Source organism: Anser brachyrhynchus (assembly GCF_964034855.1).
Source record: "Anser brachyrhynchus genome assembly, chromosome: 13".
Lineage (NCBI taxonomy): Eukaryota > Metazoa > Chordata > Aves > Anseriformes > Anatidae > Anser > Anser brachyrhynchus.
The window spans coordinates 6,415,540-6,431,883 of NC_137708.1; the positions used below are offsets into that span (position 1 = coordinate 6,415,540).

Sequence of the window (16,344 nt, forward strand, 5' to 3'; positions counted from 1 at the left end):
ATGATCAGTGAAAAAAGATATAGTACAAGTCTCAAGGTGATATCAGAAACACTGCAGCAGTTAAAAGAAGTTCCATGTATATGTGAAACCCACACAGGTGGACGTTTATTTTGTTATTCTAACCACCAAGGAATAAAGAGAGTCAAATTTAGTAATATAATGGTACTGTATCACAATAGGTATGTGAAGCTTTTTTTATCTGCGCCTAAGTCTTTGCAATGTTAGTAAGTGTTGGCAATGTAAATGCTACAGGCTTTTCTAGGTCATTTAGCATTATATGAGAAATCACAGCTCTGACCCCATATGGTGAAGCGTCAGAAGCTAAACAGATTGGCAGGGCAGGGTCATAATGCACTATAATCCTTGAGGACATCAGATGCTGTTTAGCCAATTCAAAGCAGCTTGACATTCCTTTCACCAGTGACACTGTTTATTTCTCTGTAATAGTTCTGTCATAAAAACTAACTGCACCAGACAGATTTGATATGAATTTCCTAAAGTAGTTTCAAGAGAGGTGGACAGGGTTTAATTCTAATATATATTGTGCATTAGTTGGTTCATACAACAAACTGCATGTGTTCGAAGTAGAATAAATCTCTGGCTCTTGCAGTGCTTTTTTTGTTGTTGTTGTGTGGTTTTTTTTGAATTATATTAGCAGGTTGTGAGGGAATAAGATACATGCTTTGAGGTATTGTGGTTTAGTAGTCAAATCACAGAGGTGATAGACCTCCTACATTCTATTTTCGTAGCTAGTATTTGCTAGTAATAAAAATCCCATTACGCTTTCTCTGATTTCTCTTATGCATTCATAGTATGAAGAAGAAAAGTGGAACTGCAGAAAGATTGCCTTGGAAGGGACTGCAGGAGATTGTATAGTCTGTATAGATGCAAGATGGAATCAAATCACAGATAGATGCTGGCTGAACTTATCCTAAAACATCTCTAATGACAGTAACTTCACACCCTCTGTAAGCAATCTGTTCCAAGGCTGCAATAATATAATTTTTTAGGCTGGCTTTTTAGTTCTTCTAGCCACAAATTCAGTATGATGTTGCAGGAAGAACACTGGTGGATTTTGCATGAGAAACATTCAAGGAAAAACACTGATTATTTCCTGGTGAGCAGAAATGTTGTTTCTCTCTCCATTTATTGCTATGATGAATGACCCAGTCAGGACTTAGGCAAACTTTAGTATGTGTGTGCATGTGTGTGAATACACGTATGTATACGTAAATGTAAAGACTGTAATGCCATTCTGTTCTTTAGAAAAATTCTATTAAAAATTGTTAGAAGTTTGATATTTCTGACGCTCAAGGACCAGGAATATGGGGATTTTATTCATAGCAATACTCTTTGCAAAAGTTTGAACTTGTTAGTTTGTACATCTCTTTCTTCACCTTTAGAGATGAGATAACACTTAGAGGTGTTGAGGAGCATTAACGATCTGACATTTATGAAATTTTTGTGCTTATGTCTCACCCTCCATCTCAATTTCTCAGTATTTTTGCTTTGCTTTTTTTTCTGGCTGGTTTTATCAGGCCAGAACTGTATTTAATGTTGAAAATCTGTGTTAAACCGTATATTAAAATATTTCATGTACAGCATACCTATTTGCAGGTGTGTGCTAATGGTATTATTGTTGTGTTTTTTGTTTTGTTTTTTTTTTTTTTTTGTTTTTGTTTTTTTTCCCTGCTATGTACAGAACGTATTTAGAGACTGTTTTATGTTATTCATCAAGATCAATTTCTCATTTTAACTCCTAGATCATTATAGAACCGTATGTTTAAAAACTGATCATGATCATGTTAGAATTGCAGGTTGAGGTGCATGTGGCATGAATACAGAATGAACAAATCTGTGTACACAGATGTATATGAGCTCACAGTAAAATTTTTTATATACTTTATTTATAAATGAATCTGTGAAGATATTGCATATTTTTTTAGCTAGCAGTTGCAGTCACAGAAGAATGTATGCTCTTCTCCTGTTATCTGGGATGTTCTTGAGCCTGAAATACAGTTTCGTTCAGCTCAGGCACTTCAAAATTTCCTTTAACCTCCACAAACTATTGTATTCCCAAAAGCATCATTGATCATCCATCTCCAAAATTATCTCATTGCCTTGTTCTTAATTACTGTGTTTGTTGCTCCTTCTCCTCTTCCACTTCTTCTTTTTGTAGATTCATTTAAATGTTACTGGAGTAGTTCATTTTGCCTCCCCTTAGAAATAAGGTTTCTCTTCATTTTGTCTCCTCATTTTTCAATCTTGCCATGAATTTTAATTCAACCATAAAACCTAGAGTTTTAGATATCCTAGATCTTATTTCTCTCCTTTTTTTTTTTTTAATTTATTTTCTAGGAAAAAAAAAAAGGCAGTAATTTTTTGCTAACACTCAGATATCAAACTCCCTAGCCTCTTATGGCTTTTCTTTGCATAAAACAACTTGTTCAATGGCATGATTCTAAAAAAGTCTGACGTGATACAATGTACAGTGTATAATATTTGATCTTTGTCTCTGCTTTGACTACTCTGTTCTGCATGTAATGCATATAGTATTGTTACATATGACTTTCTAGACTGTCTTAAGAGCAATGCTCCTACAAAAGCCTTTTCAAATTCATGAAGAGCACAAGAATGCATAGCAACTTGATAGTGTTCCTAGTCTCATTACTGTAAATAGGGATATTTTTTTCCTGGGGTCATTAATAGACCTGTAGTCTCAAACAATCAATTCCTGTTACAACTTATTTTCCTACCAGTAATTGTATTTTATAATACCAAGCTAAGAAAATTGCTTCAAATGCTTGGCTTATTCGGATGATGTTTAAATTTTAATTTGCAATGAATAACAAGTATGGAATTCTTTTGTTATCTGTCAGCATTTTATACTGTCCAGTGGGAATCTTGTGATCTTGTGCAACTTCAGAGACCCATCTGCTTTGCTGTTCTTCTCATTATACCAATCAAAAAGTCACTTCTAATAGTATGAGAGAGCCACACAATGTTTTTCTGGTTGAATCTGAGAAGAATCCCTTCCTTCCCCCCCCCCCCCCCCATCAGGTGTTGGTTTTAGTTCTAAGAATTTGCATTTTCTGAACAGATCGTTCAGCGAGTTACCTTTTAACTTACCTTTTAACTCAAATCTTAATTAGCTGATATAATAACTATTGCCTTTGCTGTAGGGATATGCCAGTATTATTGATATGACAATTAAATGCAAAATGATTAGTCTATTAAAGAAGTACTAATTGACTTTAGTCTTACTAGGCTAAACTATTAAGAGCTGATTGGCCAAAATAAAGTGGACTGTATCTGTAATTATAAAGCTGTGGATTTCACTTCATATGCTACTCATATTTTTTTCTGTAATTGTTTGAATTACCCTCTGAATTTATAGATGTATGTTTTCAGATGGATTTTAATTTAGTGTAAATAGAAATTGAAGAAGTATTTGTGTTATTGTTGATGCAATAGCGGAACAATTTATGGTCAAAAGAGAAAATTTCTAGATGATCTGGAAATTGTTATATTTTGATGGTGCCAATAGGCTTAAGCATGTTTACTAGCAAGATTATTATTATACTTAAAATTGGGTCTTAATAACCTAACTTGATTTATCTGTAATACAGTGTGACTTCTTCAGTTTGGGAAGTGGATCCAAGCTGGGCCTAATGTTATTTGTTTAAGGTTGATACTTTTTGTCATTATAAAAGTTTTTGTGTAGACACGAATGATTGTGCAAGACATGAAGTACTGTTATATACTGTTTTTTTTTGTCTTGACTTTTTTGCATTGTCATTATACATGCTGTTGTCTTATATGTAGTAAAACCTTGGCTACTTTTTTGTATATAGGCGCAAGAGGTCATCCTTTTCCGTTTGTGAAAAATCTTGTCAACGTAGAAATTCTGAAAATACATAAAATCCCCAAATTGTATAACACCAGAAGCTTTAAGAGACCAGCATGAGCTTAACACCTTTTTTTGCCTATGCTATATAGGTAGAAAAATAATTTTCCCCTTAGGGTTAATATTTAGTTGTACTGATGGTAAAGAATTGAAATGTTTAACTGCAAAATTGAAATGAAACTGTTGCTGACGGTTCTTATTTATCAGTTGTAATAGTTTGTGCATGCTAAGTATTGCTCTTCTCTCTCTCTCCCAATCCAGCTATAAAGAACACTGGTGTAGCTTCACAATCAAGATCTAACAAGACAAGGTAAGACTCAAAGGACATAACACTGAGTTGATGTTAATGATCTTACTTTGCTCTTTTAGATTCACGTTTTACCTAGTGTTCCACTGGTACTGTACTCTTGTGAAATTTTATTATTGAGTTTTTATTTTCATTAGAAAAAAATGTTTTAAATTCTATGAAAATATTTGTATCGGTGTGTTAGTTCCAGTTTTCACAATTTGTCTCACTTTGTCCTTTGCAGTGTAGAACAGTGGATGACTATAGGTGGCTGCTTTTCCTTCGTCACACTAGTTGTCTTTTAGAGTTAAGCAGAAATTTTTAAAGAAGCTCTTTATATTTTTCGAAAATTATTTTTTAGGTAATTAGTGATCACAGGTTTTCATTACTCCATAGTTTTTGTGCCCAAATACCGTGGCTTGAAACATTCACAGCAGTCATGAAAAGAAACAAAGTGAAAACAGGATGTGTGTTGAATGTAGTACCAGCAGTGTTGCTTCTCTCTGTTGCTGATGAGTGCTTAAAACTACAGGGCTTTTTCTTTTGTGCTTTTATGCACATATTGTATCACTTCAGGAATATCTGAGTTGTTTCAGTGTTAGCTAGCAGAAAACAGTGATGAGAGAGGATGAGTGCTGATATTGAGATTTGGAGGTGGGTAGAAGGAAATGACATACTGGGAAAAGTGAGTGCTTCTACTTTTCTCTCTAGTGGTGCTCTGTGTCGTGGTTGATAACATATCAAAGGAACAAGAACAGATGCCTGCTTTGTTATAAAACTGCCTATACATGCTACTCCCCAGGCAGCCCATTCCCTAGTCCAGGGGATCATTAGGCTAACAGCACAAATCAGACAGCTGTCTGCCTGCTAAGTCTGTTGTTCCCCTTCTCTCAGGCCAAATTCAGTGGATCCATGTGATTGTAGGCTCATTATGTCAACAGACAGGACTTCCTGAAGCTATACAGTTCAGAACTGCTTTACCACTTCTGTGAAAGGACAAAAGCTAGCCAGAAGACAGTGAGGTGGCTTAAATAGAACTTAAGGAACTGTAGCTCTAAATGATTAGAACCGGAAATAAATTTTATAAAAAGAAAAAAAAATAAAAAGAAAATAAAAAGGAATAACTTTGCCAGTGGGGTTCAGAAAGAATTGTGAAGGTGTTGGTACAGCAGAGCGTACTTATATGTGAGCAGAACTTGAGGTGTGAATGAATGTTTTACTCAGTTCTAAGACATTGAATTCTCTACCTCTAATACACTGTAGATGGTGGCAGGGTTCTGGCAGGTTGTGTGAGTGGGAATGGCAATCTGGGAGTAGAAGAATATAATTAGATAGAAGCCTAGGATGCTGATGCTGCTAATTATGCAATTAAGTAATATTACAGAAGGTTCCTGATGTGGTATCATTTTAAGAGGAAGAAGCATAACATCACCAGGTTTCTTCAGCTACTGCTAAAAAAGAAAGAAAAAGAAAAAAAAATAGTTTCTAACCATGAGAATAATATTTTAAAAAATGGAAATAATATGTTCTGTTTTCTGTGATCTGTTTTCAGCTGAGCATTTTGTTTTGCTGCAAAAAAAATCACCTGAAAAATTATCTGCTAGATTTTTTTTCATTATGTACATTCACAATATACTAGTTTAAAATGTACTTGGCAATCTAAAAAAGATCAAATAATTATCACAAAGGTTATGTTCCTTAGTGCACCCCATTTGGTATTTTTGAATATAGGCCAATGTTCTCCAGCTAACTATTTCAAAAATCTTTAAACTTGCTTAAAAGAAAAAATAAAAAACCTTTGCATTTTTTTTTCAAATTTAATTTAAATAGCTCTCTAATTATGTATGCAGAGTAACTTCTTTTTTCCTTCATTACATTCACAGAACCTCAGTGAGAAACAACATGCTTCATTTAAGATTAATTAAGATCTGAATGTAGCAAACTACAATTTTTATTTACACAGGACTTTCAGAGAAATCTGGGCATTCATTTTTTCAGCTGTAGGTCAATTATGTATCTTAAAACTGAATAAAAGGGATAAATAGTGTTTTAAATTGGAGGAAAGAATGGAACAACTTGGTACAAGGGAGAAAAATGATCTACAAATAAGAATGGCAGCTAATGCAGATCAATATGGAGAACGACAAAAATAAAATGTTCCTGGGAAGCTTGAAAACTAACTATATTTGGAATACTTGTAATTAAGATTTTGAGGTAGTTGTTCAACTATGAGATGTAGTGGATCTTTTATTATCCCATGTCAATTTACATAAGTGGAAAAAAGTAAGAAAACAAATATGAGAAGACCCTTGAATTGTGAAATTACTACAGTTGTCTTTAAAAAGTTACAGTTCTATCTTTTCTTTTTCCTAATAACAGTAAAAAGTCAGGGAATACTATTTCTTTTTTGAGTCATTTTAATTTATCATTCTACTGAAGATGGTTCCACTAGCTGTTTAACCTAAAAGAACTTTTTTGACAAAGCAGTTGAAAGTTTGTAGGTTCTGTTTTTTTGTTTTGTTTTCTCTCTAAAGATTGTGTGATTTTTATGATTTGAGGTGACAGTAATGGAGTTTTAGAGGAAAAAAATGAAAAAAAAGAAAACAAAAACTGTTGAACAGCTAAGACCTTCTTCTACTGAAGTGTAGCTACTGATGGTAGAAAAACTGAACATTAAAAAAGATGAATCCATTTAAAAAACAGCTAGCCAACACAGAATTTGATTTATAGATGTAGAAGTTACTGCAAATGCTACTCTGCAAAGAGGAATTTTATACCTTTTATGGTCAATTGCATTTCCTAAAGCTTTTTTTGGTAATGTTTGGTCACTGTACTACTTGATACTTGGAAATAAATTATCTTATCGAGGTACTGAGTGAATATTTGCATAAGTTTTATCATTCCCATTATGAAAGATGTGAATTTATTTACATGAAAGAAATACAAATGTAAAGGTCAAAGGGATTCTCTAATCTCAGTTTTCACATGCGTGATTTGATATCTTAGATCTTGTCTTCAGAAGTGCTGAACAAGTACAAAATTTGTAGAAATAGGTTTGTTTGTGGTAATTACCAGTTTGAAATGAAATGTTTATTGCTTGTTGTACAGTAATATACAGACCAAAACCTGGAGATGACTGGAAATTTGTTTGTCAATGACTCCTGGGGTTCTGTGCTTGGAAAGTTCTTCAAAAAAAAAAAAAAAAGATGTAAAATTCAATTATCAAGGGTCATTAATACTTATTAGGTTATTCTTTTCTGTTTGGCTATAGTGATTTTTCAAAGCTGTAGAGCTCTGAACGTGTGAAAGGTGTTTGCAAAAACAGGGAGTGCAGCACAGGTATGCTCATCCTGCTTTTCCCAGTCTTCTGGGAAAGAAATGTGAAACCTTACTTCCTCTTGAAAAATAAGGGGATGTGGCCACCTCACTTCTGTGCTTTGGCAGGGCTAATCTGAGGCCTTGCTGCAATTATGGCACTTGAGACGTGAAAAAAAAAAAAAAGCATGGCGTACATTAGAAAAGTCTGTTATCGTTATATGCTGCCTTGAGGAGGATCCTTCCCTTGTACCTCTGACCTGAGAGGCCAAGCATAATTCTGCCTCCTACTCAGGGTTTCTTTTTTCTTTTTATTTTTTTCTTTTTTTTTTTATTTTCTTAAAGGCGATTCTGTGTGCCTTTTCAATGCAAAGTGGGTCATCTTCAAATGCAAGCTGTTAAGCTTTTGCAATCCAATTTTCAAGAAAATTAACTAGTTTGTTCTTACCCTGATCATATGGGAGCCCGTGTAGCCTGAGGATTTCATCTTGAATCTAGTTCTCAAATACGTCTGCCTTGGTCTTCAAGATTTTATTACCTTTCATTAGACTTCCAGAGATGTGACTTTTAAAAACATTGTTCCTTGGCTTGTGTATTCAGGCTTTTCCTCAGCTGTCAAAAAGCAACATATTTTTTTTCTTTCCATTTCATATTCTATGCTTCTTAAGCTCTTGCCATCCCTCCCACCCAACTTGCAGACTTGGGAGAATTACCCTTAGCAAGTGATTTAGTTGAACATATCAGATTTCTTTTAGTATTTTTGAAATTTCCATAATGAAAATACTGTGCCCTTTTTTATTTATCGATGGATGCATCAGCTTGAAATGGTTCTTGAATTGTGTTTTATTGGAAATGCTGTTTTTTGTTTGGCATGGTATAAGAAATTGGAACTATGGTCATCTTTTTTTCATGGATGCACTGACCATGAAGTTCTGCCCCCCCAATCATAAGCAAATATTTTGAAAATATTAGTTTGTTTAGCATTCCAAAACTTGCTTCCTAGGAAAGGCAGTAATTACTCTGTGGTAGTCACTATAGAAACCATTTAACATACTGCATTTTAAAGGCACTGTGGTGTTAGTACAGGGTAGCAAGCCAGAGGTTTTATACAGTTTGAACAAAAATCTGATGAAATTGTGGTATCTGCTTCAGTAAGAGGCTTCAATGAGAAGTTGGAAAAAATGAAGGTCTCCATTTCTTTTATGAGAGACCTTCTCAAGAGACAAAAGCCTTGCATAAGGATCCTTTTCAACTCATCTGCTGTCTCATAGCTATCTCATCTAAATAAGAAAAGAGATTTTCTACTAAAAATCGAACAAACCTTTAAGTACGCCAGAGCTATCCACATTAAACATTTGACAACACTTTTTCTTAAAACCTACAGGAAGAAAGCAGTTTCTTAGGATTGTTTCTGACCACTCTGTTACTAATTGGATTTTTCTCAGAAGATGGATACTACCTCTTACAGTAATTAGTTGCTATAAAGTGTCAGAATGTATATCTGTTTAATATTGTTTTAATTTTTACAATCATATTTAGTTATCTATATATTATAATTAATTCCTGTAAGTTTTATTACTATGCATTAAGAAAAAGTAAGTTACTAATGGTTGCGCTCTATGGCTGATGGAAGGTACTTTCTTGTCTTTCTGATGCATATGTTTTAAAATGACCTGATCTGTGAATAAAAGGTTCTTGGTAGTATAACCAGAGGGGCAAACTACAAGAGATGCTATTGAAAATGCTATTGTTGGGCATGTATTGTTAAATGTATTGTTACTTAAAGATGTAATATGTAAAGCTGTTAACCAGTCATGTACACTAGAGGATGTTTTTGCTTTTTAATGCTTGCATGTTATAACGCCCAGTATGTTTAAGGATGTCAGGAAGTGAAAAAGTCAAGCCAAATTATAGCTCTGCTAATGTTAGTTGTGTTCCAGTACAAATTTGGTTATGCTAAGGTTATCTTACTCATTGAGGTCACAAGGTAAATGTGTGGCTGTAGTATGCTCTCCAAACAGCCCACAGGCACTGTAACAAGGCCTTGTCTGTGTCTGCTCATCAAACAATACCTGCATACATTGTAATAAATGAATACTGAACTTTTAAAATACTTTCTTCTCAGCAGGGATTGGGATGGTTTGTAGTTTCGGAGATTTAACTGTAACATTGCTAATCATCAACACTTGGGCACCACACCAGCCCTTCTTGTCTCACTCCTACAGCATGATTTTTGCTGGAAAACTTAACTGAGTCCTTCAGGAATTAATCACACCTTCACTGGAAAGGAAAGAAATGGTAAGATCCAAAGAGCATTTGACAAATGCACAAAATGGTGAAGAACTGGGAACATAGTAGAAGAAAAGGTAAATGAGCTTCAATTTGAGAACAATTTCATACAGAAGACACAAAATACACGGAAACAGTCACCAATGCATGCAATTGGTTTTAAAAGGTTAAGTTAACATAGGGCATTACTCTTTTCCTCTAAAAGAGATCTCTACCTTTACATTGAGGAAAATAAGTATATAATTTTAAAATGGGGCTCCATTGAACAGTTTTTATTATTGATTTTCTTCTCTTCTGTATTAATACATATGTATTAATGTATATGTGTAATGATATGTATTAATATGTATATATGTATTTAAGACATTGTATTTAAATCTTTTTCTCTAATGAATGTGATATTGTCCAGAAAATGATTCTGAATTGGTCTTCCTGAGTATTATTTAAAAAAATAATAAGTCTGAGAAACTGGAAAACTGGACACATTTTACTTCGTGTCCTGTGCTTGCTCCTATTTGACTGCTACTATACCTGTCCTAGCAAGTTTAATTGCTCATTAGTTCTAGTTAGTTTAACTGTTTTCTCAGCAGCCTTCCGTATCAGAACATGATGATCAGTAATAAAACCACTCAAAAACTGCTACCTAGCAAAATAAATGTCTAGAATGAGAATCAATGGACTTCAAACAGAAGTAAATTTCTACAAAGCCATCTGTTGTTACTACTTCTCTATGCCGTTGCAAAATTTTGACAAATATATAGTTATTGCATCAAGATATCAGCTATTTACGTATCTAGTAGCCTTATATACTTGCATGTCTTCAGAAAAATATTTCAAAAGCTGAATTCTGAGGGTGTGGTTAAATAGTATTGTAGTGGTAATCTGGTTTTGTTTGGTTATGGAATGTGTGTACTGCAAAGATGCTGGAAGTCTGTCCCCTAACAAACAAACAAACGCACACTTTTTTTTTTTCTTATAATATTGTGGTGTACAGCTGAGAGGTCAGTATGCAAATGAAACACTATAAGGGCAACTTTATGGCACAAGCTGATTTGTGTAGAGTCAGCTTCACAGTGTGGAAAGCTACAGCGGAGGAAAGCTACAGCGGAGGGTTGTCTGCTCTGGGAGAGAAAATATATTGTCAAAGCCTATGAACAAAGCAGGAATAACACTGGGCAGCACAGAAGGTGCCATACAAAAGAAAGTCCAGCAAGTTCAGGAAATTACACAGGTGGTAGGTCTTTGAAATACTATACTGTAAAAGCCCGATTAATTACATAGCAAATAAGACCAAGAAAAAAAAAAAATCTTCATACTGTGAATCAACAGAAATGCTCTGTCATCTGTCCTTACTTGGCTTCTTCCACTGTCACATAGGTGATCTTGTGCACTCTAGATATTCATCTTCAAGCTTTTAGTCCTTTTTAGTATTTTCCAGAATAGTTTTTTTTTTTTTTTTAATCTCATCATCCCTCTGACATTGCTTAAAAAAAATAGTGTATTTTGGTTACAGTTTTTGTTTCCCTACAGTTGAAGCATATTGCAGCTGTATGTAGTGACACAGGGTACTCAGAATGATACTTTAACATACTAGCAAATGACCAATTTCATTTAAGTTGTTGATGAAAATATATCTCAAGGTTCAGAGGGGACAGTGCACGACTGACTGGCTGGCACCTTACATATACTGCATTATAATTTTTCAAATGTAACAGTTTGCTGACTAGAGGAATGGTATCAGAAGCAGCAACGGATTTTCCGTACCTCACAAAAGACTGTCATGAACATATTTTATGAAAAAGGCAAGAAATGTAAATTTATAACATCTGGAGCTGTAGCTTAGTCATGGTTTTAAGATACTTTGTTTTGTGTGTTGGCAACTAAAATATTGGTAGGAAATGCTGCTGTTTGTATTGTGTTTCCATCAATTCGTGGCATAGTAATTCCTTTATTCACTATATAGGGAAATAAATGGACCACAGTTCCTTGGGTGGATATATCCTGTAACAGTTGTGGCCCTTTTATTTCCTTCCCTCTGACTCAGATATATGCAGTTGTTAATAGAGTTGCCTGGCAGTGCTTTATCACTTTCTCAGCAATGTTATCTTCATATCTGTCTTTATCTTTAGTTCTTTCTCTGGTAACACAGCATGAAGATGATCCTGCTGTGATAGGAACTGCTGCTAATACAGGTTTACAGTCAGGTTTTTGAGTGATTTTGCATGCATGTGGAACAGTGACATTGGTAGAACCACTGTTCAAAGCCACTTAGGAGCCCTGGAAGGAGAAAGCAGGTTAACTATTGATGTAAATTATGCAGCACACACTCCTAGACTAGAAATGAAGTAAAATGGGGAGGTGGAGAGAATGAAGAGACAGTCCAGCTGTAGACCCCAATAATGCTTAACTTGTCAGAACTAATCGGAAATTCATAGAATCATAGAAGGGTTTGGATTGGAAGGGACCTTAAGGATCATGCAATTCTAACGTCCCTACCCATGAGCAAGGACACTTCCCACTAGACCAGGTTGCTCAAAGCCCCATCCAACCTGGCCAGGGATGGGGCATGCACCATTTCTGTAGGCAGCCTGTTCCAGTGCCTCACCACCCTCATAGTGTAAAGAATTTATTCCTAATATCTAATCTAAATCTCCCCTCTTTCAGTTTAAAGCCATTCCCCCTTGTCCTATCACTCCACTCCCTGACAAAGGGTGCCTCCCCAGCATTCTTGTAGGCCCCCTTTAGGTACTGGAAGGCCACTATAAGGTCTCCACAGAGCCAGGCTGAACAACCCCAACTCCCTCAGCTTGTCTTTGTAGGAGAGGTGCTCCAGCCTCTGAGCATCCTCATGGCCTCCTCTGGACTTGCTCCAATAGGTCCGTGTCCTTATTTTGAATTATGAATTTAAAGATGAAAGAGAAAACGAACGAAAAACAAAGTCTTTCCCTAGAATAAATGCCAAGATACGTACCCAATGCAGTCTACTGAACAGAAATCAGGGCTTCCTCAGGAAGGAAAATCACAAAAAAAAAAAAAAAAATGTTAACACTGAGAAGCAGAAGATTGACTGTAGGATGAACAAGAAAAGGCAAAGAAATGTTGTGGTTCTATTGAAGTAAGATGGTATTGGGCTGCCAACAGAGGAATATTTAAGAATTTTGGCTGGTACATCAGAAAGCTTTAATAGATAAGAACAATAAAGTAATCCAGTTATTATAAGCCTTGAGGGCAGTTAAGAAAAGCAGATCATAAAACATATTGCTGATATAAAAGAAAAAAGTCTGCAAGAGAGCCAGAACTTTGATCACAGATTTTAATTCTTGAGATTTTGATTGTGATAGCTGTATTATTAAATATATATATATATGATAATACTGCATGGCTCTGTGAGACAATTTATGAAACAATCCATGTAGTCAAAGGCTATTTGGGAGCTAATCCTGTGAAGGAGACAAGTCTAATTAAAAAAAAAAAAAAAAAGCATGTAGGAACTAATGATTGCAGTATTATCTGAACGTACACTTTAAGAATAAGTAAAGAAACAAAAGTTTGATTGTGAAGCAGCTTATGTTGAGGGAATATTAAAATGCCCTAAGGACTTTAAGTATCTTCATAACATATAGTGAACCGTTTAATAGAGAAATTTGAAACATTTAAGAAATTGTTAGCAGCAATGATATTGTAACTCAGTTAATTAAATTGAATTAATAAAATAAATGAAAATGATTAGTGGGTGAGTATAAAGAATAGCACAAACAATATTCAGATGATTTCAAAGTATTTGCAAGAATAAGCATGATAAAGAATATAAAGAAAAAAATATGAAACTTAAGATAATGAGAGTAGTGCAAAAACTCCAAAGAGTGCTGAAATACACACACACACACACACACACACACACACACACACACACATAAATAAATCAACTAACAAAAGTCCTTTGGATTACATTTATCACAAATACTAAAGATAAAATGATGTAGAGGGGAGGATCTGCTGAAGCACTGTTGAAGCTGTTGTTGTTAAATGGTTTTGTATGCGTGCTCTTCTAACCTGAAGTAATGAAATAAAATGAATGAATATGTAACTGTAGTGATGCAAGGTGTCAGGAAGAGGAAAGATTTGAGTCTGCACAATGAGGATGTGACCTTCAAGCCAAAGTGCGGCTCTGCCCTTAGTGGGGCTGTCAGTCTGTCATGGGGGAAGCATGAAACTTTCAGTTTAGGCTTATTCTGAAGCTGCTGTATGAATGGAGACATTTAATATCTAGTATGAAAAGATTAAGATTATAACTAGAATAGACACTTATTTTATAACTCCTTCCCACTTCTTTGTAAAAGTTACACGCATTCCACTATTATGTACCTAATAAAATAGAATATTAGTGGAGAAAAAAATCATTTACCATTTCATCTGTTTTGTCCTGTCTTCGCTGCAGCAGTCTCCCTCCTCCCAAGTTTTGGATATCCTCTTGGTCCAGATGCTCAATACAGATTTCATTTTCTTACTCACATGCAGTGTAAAAAAAAAAAAAAAAAAAAAAAACAACTAAATACTGTATGCAGATAAGCATTACTTGGACTTACTGTGAGGATATATATTAATATTGCTAAAACTAATAAGGTTTCTTAATTGTGTTATCTACAGAATATTGTGTGTCTGCCATTGTTTAGATAGGTGTGCCTAACTCTTTAGCTGGTGGTTGACAGAGATGAACTGTCACCATAGCTACAGAATAAATAAATAAATAAACCAGTCACATTGCCAGACTTTAAAACAGGAGATGGGAACTGATCTGTGATAAAACATAATTTTCTGTCTCCTGAAATTTAGCGGCTTTTAACTCCCCCATCGGATGAATCTGCACTTGAAGTTGCTGACGCACACATAAAGTGTGCTTAAGCCCAACATTTAGATTCTAAGGCGTAAATTAAGGCATGGAAATGTCTTGTGAAATCATGGCCATGTAGAGGTCCTTTCAGAATAATATTTCTACCTTCCAAAAATAGAAAATATCAGCATTGTTATGGTAAGAGCAAGACTCAAAATGGCTTGGCATACTGACCTAGGGAATTAATATATCCTGGATCTGCTATTTTCCATATTCCATTACAAGCACTAATGACATCCTTTGTATCTTTGACATGGGTGTGCCTAATTTTCCTCTCAGAGGTTTACCTGTGGGAAGTAGTCAAGTTCCAGCAGAAAAGGTTGGGAGACCATCTTCAAAAGAGCTGGTAGCTTTACGCTTAGGATACTGATCATGACTAGAAATTCCATTATAGAATCATCCAAACATAGAATCATTTAGGTTGGAGAAGACCTCTAAGGTCACCAAGTGCATCCACCAACTGTTACCCTAGCAAATAAATTATGAACCTGATAAAACCTTTTCCAGTTTGATTTCATCAAGTCAACAGTTGCCAGGTAAAACTTAACTAGATCTACCAAAAATTACTATTTACAAACAATGAAATTGGCTGATTTTAACTCAGAGAAGGTTGTATAAAGTGTCCTATTTGTATGTCATAGTTTTTGTCATCACTGTTACAGCTTTTAAAATATTATCACTGGCCATCATATACTGTACCCATGCTTTATCTGGAAACTGTCCTGCCTTCTAAAGCACTCCAACGTCTGTGTTTTAAGGATATTCTTGAGAAACTAGTGTTAATTGTCTGTTGGTCCATTCTTTTCCTTGATCTAAAATTGCATTATTTAGGCTGGAAAGTACTTTCTAGTTCACAGTATTACAAAATCTGTTTTCAAGGTATGTTGTATGGATTTTGAACTCCAGCTTTGCACATTTGAAAATGCCAGCTGTTATATGCAAAGAGAGTCTTACTGTGGGGTTCTGAGATATTAATTGAGAAATGTGTCCTGTGTATATCTGTATATCCTAAATTATCAATGGACATAAGGCAAATAATTAAAAACTAAATGTGTTGCATTAAAAAAAAAAAAAGTATTTGCATGTATGTCTGACTCAAGAATATTTTAATCATCAGGGCTGCCACCATTAACTATGCTATCAATCAGGAATCCAAAGCAAGTTCAAGTTCCCATGGCATTCCATACAGCATATGGTCCAATTATGTAATTATTCTTAAAATATATATATCATGGAAACACATTTCAAAAGGAAAAATGCAGGTAGCCTTTCTTGTGATATTTTCTCTCCTCTTAATTTCAACTTTTTATTAAGAAAGCTGATGCTGCATGACCCTTGGTTAATGATCTTCATCAATTTGTACTTTTAACTGTTGCTTCAAAGAAGAGTTTGTTTTAATCTTTTTATTTTTGCTAAAGACTCCTTCCCTTCTTTTTCCCTTTTTTTCCCTTTTCCCTTTTCTCTTTTCCCTTTTTTTCCCTTTTTTCCCTTTTTTTCCCTTTTCCCTTTTTTTCCCTTTTCCCTTTTCCCTTCCCTTTGATTTCCTATATTGGGCCTTAGTAAGTTTAAGAACACTGCTATGGCATTTAGATAGTATGACAAAGATTATAGCCTTTTCAAGAATATAGGTGAAACAAGCATATTCAAGTATTGAAC

The 16,344-nt window shown here is 34.8% G+C and overlaps 1 protein-coding gene across 2 annotated transcripts in view; it reads left to right on the top strand.

The window, feature by feature from the left end:
- LOC308177031 (uncharacterized protein) overlaps positions 1 to 16,344 on the top strand; it is a 263,641-nt gene that overhangs the window by 52,531 nt on the left and 194,766 nt on the right. For both annotated transcript variants that reach the window (XM_080553628.1, XM_080553627.1), the window contains exon 2: positions 4,169 to 4,217. In XM_080553628.1, coding sequence (XP_080409754.1) covers positions 4,169 to 4,217 — 49 coding nt within the window. The remainder of the gene's footprint in view (positions 1 to 4,168; positions 4,218 to 16,344) is intronic.